Below are 15,521 nucleotides of genomic sequence, written 5' to 3'. Positions count from 1 at the left end.
GGTTTTTATCAGAGTGTTTGCACATAATGAATGTACAGGGACATCAGCTTGACATGACTCAAGTTTAGGAGCTTTTGGAGAAGTTTTAGGTTTCTCATGTCAAAGCTGACTAATTAAAAACCAACCAAACAGCACAACTTAAAAAAAAAAACAAAAACAAGCAAACAAAAAACATACCACAACACTAAAAAATGAATTTTCATGATATGGTCCACAGATCCTTTTTCTAGAAATACCATATTTTGTCAGATAAAAAAAAAAACATGCTAAAATATGCACTTACATCAAAGAGACTCCATAAGTTCTGAAGATGCCACTGCATTTTACTGAGGGGAAAAAAAAAAAGTTTAGGAAAATAAGCTCTTTAAGCTTGTGTTTATTTCTCCCTTAAAATTCTCCATTTCTGATTAATTAGGATGCCATAAATAACATACATCAAACTGCATATATAAGCTTTTTCTCTTCTTGCCTTTTTTCTCCTCCTTCCATTTCAAGAGCACTTCACCAAGTATTTGCTATAACAACCCTGCAAAGAACTTCCTTATAGAAAGCAGGTTTAATAATGTGGTTCATTTTGGTATCTGAACTTCTTTTCTTGCTGCTTTTCATTCTTATTCCCACACTGCAGCTAACCAGCATCTCAGCTTAACCATCTACACATTTTTCCCCCTCAGGCTGGGATGTTAGCCATTCCATTTCAAACATCCTGCCAAAAGTGCATTATTTACAGGTATATTTGAAGAATTTTTGTCCTTTCAAAGGCATATGAGTTTCTGCACTTATTCATGGATTGGTCAGGTCACCAGACAAGAGGAAACAGAAACAACAGAACAGCAGAAGGCAATACTGAAAATAAGCAACAGAAGTCCATATTTTTATGTTGTAAACAAAGGCTTGGTGACAGAACTTGTTTTTTTAGCGAACACTCTCTGCCTCATCTAGGTGGTTTAATAGAAAATATGAGTTGAAAGTTGTGAGACACTGAGAGATAAAAACAATTTGAGATTTTTTCCTCCACGAAGTAATCTGAGTCACAGAAGCTTACGAACTTTCACCAAACTCACATAAAAATATTTTCATCAAAGTTTCATTAATTTTCATAAGCTATAGCTGTGGATTGCAAAATAATTCTCTCTGTTTCATTTCAGTTCATGCAATGCCACTCATTGAAATATATGTTACCTGAGGACTTACCAGGTAGCAAGCTAGGTACAATTCTCCTATACCTAAAGCTTTCAAAGTGGTGGATTCTTCTCCTGACCTTTCACTGCTGTTGCTTGTTATTGTCAAAGCAGGAAGTAAATTATTTGTCTCTCTTTTTGAAGTATGATTCTGCAAACAGCTAACTAGGCAAAAGCCTTCATCCCTCAAATAATTTTCTGATTCCAGTTTTACGAACAAACTGGCTGTGGACAATGTTAAAAAAGGCACTCTTGCATTTTTGTATCACAACAATTCCTAACAATAGCATCAAAATTAAGTCTTGAATTAGGAGAGGAAGAAAACCTCTGGCCATACCTGTAGGGGACTGGAAGGATAAGGACCTCAGAGGCTTGATAACTGCAGTGGTCATGATTTTTAGAGTGGCAGAGTTTTAATATGTGCCCAAGACAATTCACAGCATTATCAGGGAACAGGACAAGATAAAGCCTTTTTTTTCCAGGCACCATATCTGTAAGAAGCAAGAAGAAAAAGTTAGCTCTGTGGCTATGACTTTGGCAGTGCCACTTATCTTCAAGACCTAAGTACGAACCCTAATTCCTTTTATTTTCAATTAGAAGCGTAGATAAAAGGCCTCTATGTCGTGCTGAATTCCTGTTAAGAATTTGCTTCATGTTTGTCTGTAAGCAAGATAAAGTTTGAAGTCTCTGGTGGCAACAGAGTGCCACTTTCCAAAACCTTAAAGACAAGAGAAAAAGCTTGGAGGAAGGCTTATGAGACCCCACAGTCCCTCTTTGTTAAAAGCCACCAGATGTGGGGGAATACCTGAAGCAGAAAGCACATCTGGTGCTGGGGCAGTTTATTTTCAGGGCTGTTCTATAACCTCAACAAAAAGTAAATCAGGATATAGGAAAGGAAGGAAGTAGGAAAGAAACAAGTGTTTTTGAAGGAATATTGTTTTACTTAGGATAAGGATCTGCATGTGGATATGATAGCAAGCTGGTGATAGCTGAAGACAGACCTCTATTAAGTCAACAGCAGTGTGTCTTACAACTGAATCTCTTTTTTTTCCAAATTCAATCTGCCATTACTTTCTTTCTTGCCTTTCTTTCAGTCCCATAAGGGTTTTTTCTGGCCTGTAAGTACTTAGCCTTGAGAACAGAAAAGGAGTACATGCAAGTTGTTCTGCAGTTTGTATTTATTGAATAATACGTGACATTGGGTATTTTGCCTTCAGCTTTCTGTTCAGACTTAAAGAATATGTCTTCCTGAATGTATTTTGCTGAAACCTAGAGCATTTTATTATATTTATTAGACACAATTTTGAGTCTATCTAGCATATTTGTATACAATACGATTAGAACTTTATAACTTAAGAGTAAGTTCATGCCTTATTATGTTAAAATTACTGTCATTACTTGGTATGGCAAGGCTTTAATTTGATTTAGTAGCAACAATCATTGCAGAGAATGTTGGGAGCAGTCGAGAGAATATCTGTTTGTGAAATCTGTCTGCAACAGTTTTTATTCACAATTTATTTATACAGTTGTATGCGTTCTCTTGTCCTCTTTAAATATAAGTTTAATCTCTCTTGACTTTCTTTGACTCTCATCTTTATAACATAAACACAGTATGGGTCAGACAGACTTCTTTTTCAAATGGTTTCCAGGAATAACAAGTATTAGGAAAAAATAGGTTTCAGATTGCTAGATGTATAGCATTTCTGTATACTTGGGTATATAAAACTTTTCATGATCCACTGGTTTGTTTTTTTTTTTTTATATTAACAAGAATCTAAAACTTGGTTGTGCAATATAGGTTATCATATATGAAGATAACAGTACCTTGGTACATTCCTGTATGTATGCTTTTCTGTTTTAAACCAGAAATTAATTAACATTTTGTCAAAATCAATTTTAAGTGTCTTAGTAAAAAGAAATATTAGACCCAGACACCAGTGTGTTGGCAGGCTGACAGGGTCGGATCTGTGCAAGTGGGTCTCTTAGGCTTCTTAATTTCTGCATTCCTTGATCAGTTTCCTTTTTATTTAAAACTGATTTCTAAATTAAGGTCAGTTTCAGACTAGTCATACTCCTCCCAGTCTCCTCTCTCCGTATGACTGTATGGAAACTGCCTCAGTTTCATATTTTGTTTAGAACACTTCTTGTTTTCAACCTGCTTGTAATTCCAATTTGTTCATGCCTTTCAGTTTTGCCTCAAGCTTGCCTTCAGCTTGTATGAAATTTCTTATGACCAGGTATTTGTCTTCCAGTGTTTTTATAAGTGACTGCATTTTAATCTTCATTTCCAAGATGATAGCTGTAAAAATCTTCAAATATCCTCTTAAGAGCTCTCTACTTTACCAGCTCTGTTCTCCTTTTGCTTCAGATTGAATTATTTATTCAAACACTGGTAATCAGATTTGTATGCAGGACTCCAGATAACATCTTAGCTGTTTGTTGTACTTACCTTTGTGTGATAAGTACCTTGTTTAACACACAAATATATTGCTGTTTTAACCTTCGTATACTATGAGTTTCAATCATGGCATGGATTCAATTTTTATGAGTTGAGTGTACATCTTTTGTTTAACAGGTTCATCAAAAGTTCTGGTTAAAAAATGTATTTGCTAGGTTTTATTTGTTATCATGCACGAGGAAGAGTTCCTTCATTGACAAAAAGTTGTCATCATCTTTCTCAGAATGAGAAGGGCAGATATTGCTCGGATTTGTGATTATTGTACTGACAAACTGGAAGACAGACCATAGAACACACTAATCTTTTTGGAGGAGGTGGAAAAGCATGATTTTTATATTTTTAAGAATATGACTAATGACTTTTTATCCCTGGTAGCTGGCAAAGTTTCCATTTATAAATTTTGCGCAGCCTCAGATGCTTTTTATAGCTTCAGCTTGGGCTATTATACTTTTCTCATTCTTCTTTTTCAAGAAGAGAGAACTAAAATCTAGAAACATTGCTCACTGATCTGAGCTCTTCTAGGAAAGTGTGTAGTACATGTGAGGCAAAAAAGTATGAGGAAATAGAAAGTTTTAGTTTTAGCTTCAGATTGCCTTTGGACTTGAGAGTTTTCTGTCATTGTTTGTACAATATTGACTTTTATGGTTTTATAACCAACAGCAAGACATTTATTACACACTTTATAATAAAAGTAAACACACTAAAAATAAAATCCATCAATCTTTTGTTATTACCTGCACAAGAAAATTAAAATATCAATCTCAATGTGGAAGATGTATTAGAGTTTTAAAGTTGCTACATACTCCCAAATGATTTTCATAGCTGTGCAATCCAATACAGTTTTGCACATCCTTAGTGATGGACAGACACTGGTGAGTAAGTGTTTGTAAAACAAGAAAGCTGTAGATTTCAAAAGTGGTATGGTTCTGGAATTTTATCTGGAAAATATTACAAGGATTTATGAATGCACATATATTGAAAGTAACAACTAGCAGGGAACAAATTTCCTCTTATCCCTGAATTCTATGAAAGTACAGATTTCTACTTGCTCAGGTAATGATAGAAACATAACAACTGTATTTCTATAAGCCAGTAAGACTTTTCTTTGAGTGAACTCTTCCTTTCCTAAAGTAAATCCAAGGAACTCTATTAATTTTTGATGAAATAATTTTTAAGAAGGGTGTAAATATCCAGTGTTAGATAACTTGCAGACTAAAGATTTCAAGCTTATGTGTCTGCCTGAGTGTGTATGTGCACATGCCAATGACAAAAACGTTTGGTAATACACTTCTAGTAGTAGTTTCTGATCATGATTTTTTTTTTCTATTCTGCAGCTGAGAAAAATTTCCTCATTTCGTTTTCTATGCATATTTCTCATTCTCTCCACCCTCCAATAGAGTAATAGACAACTTAGGCTGATGTCTTGTGTGAGATTTGCATTTTGAAATATGTAACAGGTTTTGGAGAACTCTGTATCTGTTTTGATCTAATGTGCTTATGTGTGTATGTACATATAATATACAAAAGCTAAAATAAATAGACTAAAAATTGAGTGTTCACAGAAGCCTTTATTAAATATAACAAAACTATACAGAGTGAAATCTAATTTAGTGATGCTACCAATGGAGAGTAATTGTTGAATTACACTTCCTTTGGGAGGCAGTTCTTTTAATTACTGTTTTTTCTTATTATGTGGTTTCACCAGGGGCTTTTTAAATATCAGAATTTAGCCTTAAAATTATTTCATTTTTATATTTTATACAGAGCCCAGGGCTCTAGCTCTGGACCAATACTCTGTATTAGATGCTATCATTTTATCTTCTTGAGTAATCTGTATTCCAGAAGCATAGAATCAAAGTTAGGATTAAGCTTGAAGCTCAGGATCATAACAACTAGGAAAAAAGTTCTTATCAGTTATAACTAGCACTAGCTGCCAGTGGTTTTAAAGGGGATTGTCAGCTTACTTCATGAAGATAGAACCATAAGACTGACTTAAACTGGGAAGAGTTTCTGATGCTTACCCCACCCAAAGGAGGGCCAGGTTAGATGAGGTTGCATGAGGCTTGATGAACCTCTGAGGAAGCAACTGCCAGTTGAGCTGATTGCTGGTGGTCAAAAGATAGTTAAGGGCTTGACACATCTGAGAGGGAAGAGGGAGATCTGGGACGGTTCAGACAGAAGAGGAGGCTCAGGGGAATCTTACTGAGTTATTTAAATTCCCTTCTGGGAAGGGTTAAAGATGATACACCCTGACTTCCCAATGGTATCCACTGGTGAAACAAAAGGCAGTGAACAAAAAATGAAATGCAGACAATCCCATTCAGATGTAAGAAAAAGGCTTTTAAATGCTAGTTAGTTAGATAGGTAGGTGGTTAGTTAGTTATTTCCTCTGTGAGGTTGATCAAACACTGCAAAAGGTTGCCCATAGAGCCTGTGGAGTCTCCATCTTTGGAGATACTCAAAGTTGAAATGGATGTGTTCTGGGCACCCTCCCTAGCTTCTTTGTCTCTTTTGCTTTCTAAAAACTGTCACATCCATGAAAGCAAGTTTGTAGGCCATGTGAATTTTGACAAAAAGAATTTTGCAAAAGGTAAGACTGCAGATTCTGCCATGGTACTGTCCTCTAACAAATGACCTGCATGAATTTACAGCGTTCCATACTGATGTGGAAATCAGCTCTGGTAGAGCAATTAACTATTCATTGTGCATAGCCCCTGGAACTGGAAAGGACAAAGTTGTTTAATAAATTGACAGTGAAATATTACATACTTTTCAATTGATTCAATATTTTGAATTATTTAAAAAAGAAAGGTCAAAATGTACTGTAATGGAGTTTAATGTAAGACATTAGAAACTTAAAAAAAAATCAAATATATTGATTTTGTAGTCTTTTGCTAGGTAGAAATGCCAAGTACAGTTCTACAGAATTCTTTGGAATTACTTTGTCAAAGCAATTTAATTACTTACACCCTAGGAAAAAAAAAAATCACATTATATTATTTCCAGGATAGATTTATTAAAGAAAACACTGTAAGATGTATATACATACATGTATCTTTTAAAGTTATTTTTTTGTTCAATACCACACTTCTAAAATGGTAGCTTGAAAAGCTATTATTTCTTTTCCTGGGTTCATTTTCAAATGAAGTTGCTTCTTGGAGTTGGAGCAGACTTTAGTGTCATTGCCATTCTGTCAGGAAAATGTAGCATTTTTTTTTCTTTCCTATCTATTAGCCTATTTTGTTTGTTTGTTTTCATATGAGTGTAGTTATTACCCTCCTCAAAAAAAATCCCAACAAACAAACAACAAAAACAACAACAAAAAAAAAACCACAAAAAACAAACCAACACAAAACTTCTGCAACTCTGGAAGTACACTTGTATATATAACTTCTATTCATGCATGAAGCCACAAAATACAGCACTTGCTGTAGCATGTGGACATGGTATCTTGGCCTGTGCATCACACCTGTTAAGTATCATTACATTTTCTGTAACCCAGATTTTCTTCATAGAGCTTCTGAAATTCCACCCAGTGTTGCAAATCCAAAGCTGTCAACCATACCAAGGGACTCTGACTTCCTCCTGACTTAGGTCACTTAAAATCCATTATGTTCTCCTGAACTCATTGTCAGATTAAGTCTCTGGACAGTATTTTCATCAACATTTGGTAAGTTACTTTTCATAGTTTTCAAATTTATTTCACATATAGATACCTTATTCATGTTAAAAAGTGATAAAAGTTGGGCTACTAGAGACTTCAAAATCATCCAAATTTATTAAAAAATATTGTTTTGCTTTTTAAACTTGACCTTTTAAACTGAAGTACCAAAAAAATTCTTACCAACATCCTGCATTACATTGCCAGTACTTGTCATGATGGGTTTGAAGTAAATGTGGGAAAATGTTTAGGCATTTACTGATTGCATATTTAAAGACTTACATTCTAATAGGATGACCACAGTAATAAAACTTAAGTGACATAAAAAATTAATTCAGAAAGTTATTAATTTTGATGGCAGCTACCATTTATATTTTGTTTGGTTTTGTTTTCAATATCAACCACTGCTGTTTTATTTTAAGTTACTTCTCTGTTATGAAACAACACAAAGGATTAGATGATGAAATGTATTATCATCAATAAAATAAAGGAAATCTCTGTAAGTGAAAGAAAAGGATTACTACGTTTAGGGTGCCGTGGATATACTTTCAGGTGTCCTGTGTGGCAATTAAATATGGAGTTTATCTTCAGAAAGTTTATTGAAAGGGCTGTATAAATAAAGAATCTGATACAGGCTGTCTGAGTTTTTTTAATGGTCTTTAGTTATTTCCATATTCCAGATCATTCTTATACTGTCAAAATTGGTGCTATTTCTCTACTACATTTTACAGTCCTGTTGTGGTGCAGCCTTTTGCCTCTGATAATGAATACTGAAGTTATGTTTATTCATACAGGTTATGTTTTGAATACTTGTCTAAGAAAAAAACACAATATGTTTATGTTAGTTTAAGTGGTCAGTGAAAACATTTGGCATGTTACCTAATTAATAAATTCTGTTATGAATTTTTATTATATGCATTTGTCAAACAGTTCGACTGTCTAGGAATATACAGGTAGTCTGTGAGGAAGGCCTATCTCTTAGCTTTAATTTAGTGAATAGTGCTCCAAATTGATCTATGCTGGAAGTGAATCTTAAACAAGTACTTACTTCTACTGCAGTGGTGAAGATAGGCTCTTGAGGAGGAAATCTTAGGAGATGGATCTACTTGGCTATCCCATTGTACATATTTTTGCTTTTAAAATGCTAAGACTAAACAGATATCTTTACAAACACTGTAATTTAATTCCTTTTTTTTTCAAACCTGGTAACTTGAGTAAAGAAAAAATGAGATAAAGCATGCTATCTGAGAACACTGTAATGTTAGGTCAATATTAAAACCCCATTACATCCAGTGCTTCTGTGTGGTACACTGTATTATCATTCTCAACATGGACTGAACATCAAATTATTTCATGAATCCAGCACCTTGATAAAGACATGCATTTACACTGGTGATTCTATGAAGTGACTGCCAATTCTCCACCTTATTCACAGCAGACCTCAATAATACTACAGAAGAACATGGGAGTTTTGCTGAAAACTTGGCAGTGAAGTTAAAGCATGATGGACATACAGAACCTTTGCATATGATAGCTCTGATCAGTCAGAACTCTCATAATCCAAAGATTAAACTATTTTGGTTACTGTTAGGAACCTTCAGAAGATAATTCATCTCAAGTCCAGACTAGAAACAGTTAAGTCTGAGAAGATGAAATTGTGCATCTATCTCCATGTAATCAATCAGAGTTTTAGAAAAGCACATAAATAATGTAGTTGAATGTTTGATCTCGACAAGCGGGAGAAATCCTGTGAGCTATTATATGTATTATTGAACATGGCTGTCATTTTCAGATACTCATCTTTTACTGGTTTTTAGGAGGTTGTGGTAAAATGCATGCCAGGTTCAAGATGCCAAATCCCATTTTTTATGGTATTCTTGACGGATGTAAGGAGAGGCATTAAAAACATCATATTGTAGGAGACCTTCTTTACACATAGAGAAGGTTGATTTGCTGCAATACAATTTCAAGTTAGCTAGGGACAGTTGTCATGTATATGGCAGACATAGATTTACTGTGATATGCCTTTCTTGAAAATGTAGTTTATCAGAAACCATAGTAGTTTTGAATAATGCATTTTTTCCAGATAACACACCCACTCAAAAATAAATGCTGAGTTTTGGATTGCATAAACATTGCTGCATATGCCAAACATTAGGAAGACACTGCTTCATAATACAGGGTTTTGTAAAAATGTTTTGATTTGGAAAAAAAACAGAGAGATTCTTGTTTCAAATGCTGGTATTCTGCTGTGTCAAAGCATGCAGCAATGTTTCATTTGTTTGACTTACCTTGCAAAACTGCCTGTATTACCATGAGTAAAACAGCCCAAAGGGGAAAATTTGCCATAAGAGAGGTAGCATTTTTAATGGAGTTATATAATAGCATCTAGCAGTACATGCTGTAGCATCTAATGGATCATTGCTGCCAGCTTAGGGGAATGTAAATTATTATTTCTATTCTAATTATTGTGGTGTCTTAAAATCACTGTTTTATATGCATTTGTTCTTATATATGTAAATCAAACACTCTTTCCAGTCTGAATGAGCATATCTAAGTAAATATCCTATTTTATTGAGGCTTCTGAAACAGAAGAAGTTGAATATCACATTGTTTGCTTCTAGCTCAGCAACCTGAAGTAGTTCCTGTAACGCACTGAGATCTTGGATATCTGTTCTACAACATTGATAAAACATTCATCTGACTCACCAGAGTATTATGTGACTTTTGTTGCCTTATTAATATTTAGAGATGATTTGGGGATTTTTTTTTTTCTCATAAATGATGTTGTAAGTGAACATGTTTCCTCTTTTAGATGTTTTCTAGCTTTCTGGGTTTTGGTCTTTTCAAAACCTTCCTATACAATTTGGGCTGCAACATAAGTGTAATTATGATCATTTAAATGCCAGTGTGGCTGAGTAATGAGTTAAGGTTGTGCATTCAATAATTTAACTTACATTGTATCGTGGGGCTTAATTAGCATTGATATATTGATAGAAGGCTTTACAGCACTCTGAGGATGTGCATGTATTGAGTAATTAATCCTCGCAACATGCAGGTTAGTGAGGTTAGGTTTTTCTGCACATGGGTAGAGTGAGGAAGAGAGAAGTATGGGATGAAAGAAATTTGTCCATGAACCACATAGTTTCTGAAATGATACCTGAATGAAATGTGAGCTTTTCAGACCATTTCTTTGATGAACACATTTGTCTTTTGTGCTCTGATCATAACATATTTCAGCTTCCTGCACTTATTTGTTCTGCTCTAAAGGAAATTAAACATTTTTAATTTGTACTACTTCAATAGAAGGAACAACATGCCATTAATAACTTTCAAATGACATTTAGAACAAAAACAATTACATTTTCCATCTCCCCAACAAACACTTTTGCTTTTCCTAGGTGGAGGAGTGTCATCTTTAAACTGATAACTAATTAAGACAGTCTCCAAATAAGTAATGCTTAAAAACAGTAATAATTTGCTGCAATAAAAAAATAAAATAAGTATTCATATCAGCTCCATTTCACTTCTTATTTTCTTCATATTTTCTGTTTCCATTAACACAGATTTACTTAATTTATTTTCTAGAATCTGGAGTAATTTGAAAAGAAGCAAAAAATTGAGCTTTTAAAATATACTTTAAACTTTAATTTACTGTCAGGGAGCAGTTAATGACTGGATTCTTTTAAACTGTTATTCTATGAACTGAAGTGAAAACTGTACTTAAAGTACCTTCTACTGCCTGGATCCATAAATATATTATATGAATATTTTTTCAATATTTATTAAAACAAAACAAAACCCACATCAACTTCTTCTACATCATTCAGAGTTTTGTTGAAAAAACAGATCTGCAAAGAGCTTCACTGAAGGACTGAGGTAGTTTTAGGCTGTGCCTTTAAAATTTTGTCACAGATCTTGAACAGAAAGGTGGTAAAATGTAAATAAATCATTATTGGGTGTGAAAAGGAAAATAATGATTTATCTAAACAATCCCATTGAAGAGTTATTTACCATAAGAATTAGTTTGGTAAATAATTTCTCTCTCTTCTGGCTTCCTTGGGCTGGGAGATGCTAACTGGCTTCTGCTTGACCTTGGCTGCATTGTTTTGGCTAAGTCTAACAAGCAACTTTCTCTTCTCTTTTCTCTTGTCCCTTTTGTACAGCGGGGTAAAGGGGAGGCAGGGGGGAGAAGCTGTGGCAGCTCCCCTGGTCTTTGGCCAGAAGGGTCCTTGTGCTGTTTATTTTGTAAATACCTGTAAATATTGTAAATACTATATATTTTGTACATATTCATTGGATTTCATTGTAGATTGTAGTTTTGCTGGTAAATACAGCTTTCATTTGCTTCCAGCTGAGCTGGTCTGGCAAATTTAATGTTGGGGAGAAATTTTCAACCCACCAGAAGGACTCAGTCTGAATTTAGCCTTGAAAGTGTTTATGTCTCCTATAAACTAAAATCTACTGTCAAAGTACATTCCATGGCCTAATTTTGCCTTATGTGTATAAGGAATGTTGTTTTTTAAAAATAATTATAAATCCAAATATTTACTTTCAATTGTTTTCAGTTACTTCATTCTGCAGATTTTAACTGTAATTATTTTCTTCTTTCTTTTGACAGTACTACCGAGTCATACTTGTGGTAACCCAGGAGAAATACCTAAGGGAGTACTTCATGGAACAAGATTCAACATTGGAGATAAAATCAGATATAGCTGTATTTCTGGTTACATCCTAGAAGGCCATGCCATGTTGACATGCATTGTGAGTCCTGGAAATGGTGCATCGTGGGATTTTCCAGTTCCTTTTTGCAGAGGTAAAAATAAAAACATAAAATATCCTTATAATATTAAGACTGTATCAAACCAGCAGGTTAAATGAATTTATTTTGAGGTGTTATTTTTCTTTCTAAATGTAAATGTACTGATGTCCTGTCTAAAAATCTATACCATTTAAAACTGTAATCACAATTCAGAAGCAGTGACTCTCCAGAATTTGCATTCAGAGGTTGATGTTATCTACAGATTTTTTTGTTTGTTTGTTTAAATTTTCATTTACATGGCGGGTAGCTATAGCAATTTGATGGCAGGACCTGGCAAATGCTTTTGGAAATTTCTGCTTTTGGAATCTCATTACCAGGAAGTAGAAGCTTGAAATCTTCAAACATGTAATCTTTGAAGGGGACCTCTAAGTGATCCAATCCCTTTGAGTCTAACTCCTGCTCAAAGTATGGATAACTTCGAAGTTAAGTTGGGTTGCTCAGTGTTTTGACCAGTTGATGTTTTGATATCTGGAGATGCTAAAGCTTCTTTGCATGTATTTTTGTTCACATTGTCCCTTTTCACTTCTCCTGTTGTGGACCTGTGAAAAGATTCCAGCTTCATTTTTCCTAAACTAAACAGTACAGTTAGATTTGCTCATAGCCTACTCTTGTCCAAGCTGAGAAATCCATTTCTCTCATTCTCTAGTGTCATAGAACATATTCTTCATTATCTTAGCCATTTTAGTGGCCCTTCTCCGGACTTGTACTAGTCTCTGAATGTCAGTGTTTCTTTTGTACTGGAGGACCCTAGAATGAACACAGCATTCCAGATGGGGCCTTCTGAGTGTCAAGTAGATAAACTGTCTTTAACTCTTTCTCTTCAGCTGCTGGTTTTGCTTTTGCTCACACAACATAATATGTGGTAAGTGTTTAGTGCTGTGAAAGTATACCACATCTTGTGTTTTACCAGGCCCTCAGGTCATTTTGTCAGAGCTGCTACCTAGCAAATATTTTTTCACGTGGGATGATCCTGTTTCAGGTATAGGACTTTGCATTTGTGTTTTGAAATTTCATGAGATTCCTATCATTCTTCCAGCTTGTCAAAGCCTGTTGTTCTGAGAGCCTATCTGAATGGCAGTTCTACCCTTCAGGGTGCCATTTGCAAACATCAGGGTACATTCAGTCCAGTACTTCAGACTCATGGTGAGGATAATATATAAATTCAGCCCCAGCTTAATTCACTGGGGAATGCTGCCTCTGGTCACTACCTTGACATTAAACAATTAGCCTCAGCTATCTGAGCCTGATGGTCCAGACACTTCTGCACTCACATCCAGTCCACTCATCCAGTCCATATGCCCTCACTTTGACTACAAGAATATAGTGGGCAACTGTGAGTGGAAAACTTTGTTAATGTCAAACTGTCCATTAGCAGGTTTTTAGACATTCCTTAATATTTAATTTTCTCAATTTGGAACATATGCTATGAGATAGCTCTTTTCATTCAATATGTCTTCAAGCAAGAAATGTTCTCCTATTGTTTCACTTAAGAACCTTGGCCCTATCTATGAAAACACTTTTTGTTACAGTTTTGTGTCCTGATGATATTCTTATTTCTGGACATCATAAACTAATTTATTGGCAGCTATGAAAGATAAGATAGCAGAGTTAAATAAAGCTACATGGTTTATATACTTACACATCATAATAACCTTGTTCTCTGGGGTATGTTCTGTTAACTTTAATGATACTGGCAAAGTACTTTTTTTCTGTAATTTTGTTGCTTAATATTTTCAGAAGCATTAGAAAGCTGATGTCCAAGTGTTTCTGCTAGAAAAATTCCTACTTAAAAATTCCAGGAACCATTGACTCTTCTATCTGCTGTTTTTTTTTTTTTTTTCCTGACTGCTACTTAATTTTAGAGGTTCTCTCTTTAAATTACAGCCATATGAAGGATGGTGGAGCTGAACTGTACTGCAAATTCACTGATGGCTTAGAGTGAGCCCTGAACAGATGTCAAAGGTGCAGTCAATGGAATTTTTAGAAATTTGAGATAATTTCACTTGTTTGATTTTTTTCCCCCCTAGGTTTTCCAAACTCAAAAAGGCAGAAAACAATTCCCATGAAATAGAAAACAACCCAGAAAGAAAAGTTCAAAGGGAAAAAAATGTTCAAAGTCTGAGCTGGAAGACAGGGACAGTGATCTGCTACACCATTTTGACATACACAACTATACGGGGCCATTTGGGATCCATCCAAGTGTAGTGACGGAGCTGGTGGAGGTGCTTACCAAGCCACTTCCCATCATTTATCATCAGTCTTGGCTAACCAAGGAGGTTCCAGTTGGCAAAGATTATGGAGCAGACCAAGCTGTGTGGTGCAGCAGACATGCTGGAGGGAATGGATGCCGTCCAGAGGGATCTTGACAGGCTGGAGGGGTGGGCACAAGCCAACCTCGTGAAGTTCAACAAGACCAAGTGCAGGGTCCTGCATCTGGGTCAAGGCAATCCCGAGCACAAATATAGGCTGGGCAGTGACTGGCTTGAAAGCAGTCCTGAAGAAAAGGACATGGAGGTGCTGGTGGACGAGAAGCTCAACATGAGCTGTGAATGTGCACTTGCAGCCCAGAAAGCCAATTGTATCCAGGGTTGCATCAAGAGAAGCATAGCCAGCAGGTCAAGGGAGGTGATTCTCCCCCTCTGCTTCACTCTGACCCCACCTGGAGTAATGCGTCCAGTTCTGGAGCCCCTATTACAGGAGGGATCTGGAGTTACTGGAAGGTGCCCAGAGAAGGGCCAGAAGGGTGATTAGAGAGCTGGAGCTCCTCTCCTATGAGGACAGACTGAGAAAGTTAGCACTGTTTAGTCTGGAGAAGAGAAGGCTCCGAGGTGACCTTATTGTGGCCTTCCAGTATCTGAAAGGGGCCTACAAGAAAGCTGGGGAGGAACTTTTTAGGGTGTTAGGTAGTGACAGGATTAGGGGGAATGGAACAAAACTAGAAATGGGTAGATTCAGATAGGATGTTAGGAAGAAGTTTTTCACCATGAGGGTGGTGAGACACTGGAACAGGTTGCCCAGAGAGGTGGTTGAAGCCCCATCCCTGGAGGTTTTTAAGGCCAGGCTGGATGTGGCTGTGGGCAACCTGATCTAGTGTGAGGTGTCCCTGCCCATGGCAGGGGGGTTGGAACTGGCTGATCCTTGAGGTCCCTTCCAACCCTGACAATTTTATGATTCTGTGATCATCTTGAGTACCATTATGCAGCATTTTCTGGAGAACTAGGTGATCAGATTCAGTCAGCATGGGTTTATGAAAGGCAAATTCTGCTCAGCTACCCTGATCTCATGCTATGACAAGCTGACCTGCTTTGTGGATGCGGGAGAGGTTGTGGATATAGTTGACCTGTACTTTAGTAAAACATCCTGCTGGAAAAATGGACTGCTCATGGCTTATATGTGTGT

At 35.9% G+C, this 15,521-nt stretch overlaps 1 protein-coding gene across 1 annotated transcript in view; it reads left to right on the top strand.

Annotated features, from left to right (window-relative positions):
* The window catches only part of CSMD1 (CUB and Sushi multiple domains 1), a 948,047-nt gene that overhangs the window by 492,651 nt on the left and 439,875 nt on the right, over window positions 1-15,521 (top strand). The window contains exon 4 of the mRNA XM_054383599.1: window positions 11,922-12,116. Within this exon, the coding sequence (XP_054239574.1) occupies window positions 11,922-12,116 (195 nt within the window). The remainder of the gene's footprint in view (window positions 1-11,921; window positions 12,117-15,521) is intronic.

Source organism: Indicator indicator, chromosome 9, assembly GCF_027791375.1.
Source record: "Indicator indicator isolate 239-I01 chromosome 9, UM_Iind_1.1, whole genome shotgun sequence".
NCBI classification, from domain to species: domain Eukaryota; kingdom Metazoa; phylum Chordata; class Aves; order Piciformes; family Indicatoridae; genus Indicator; species Indicator indicator.
This window is presented reverse-complemented; position numbering and strand designations above follow the sequence as displayed.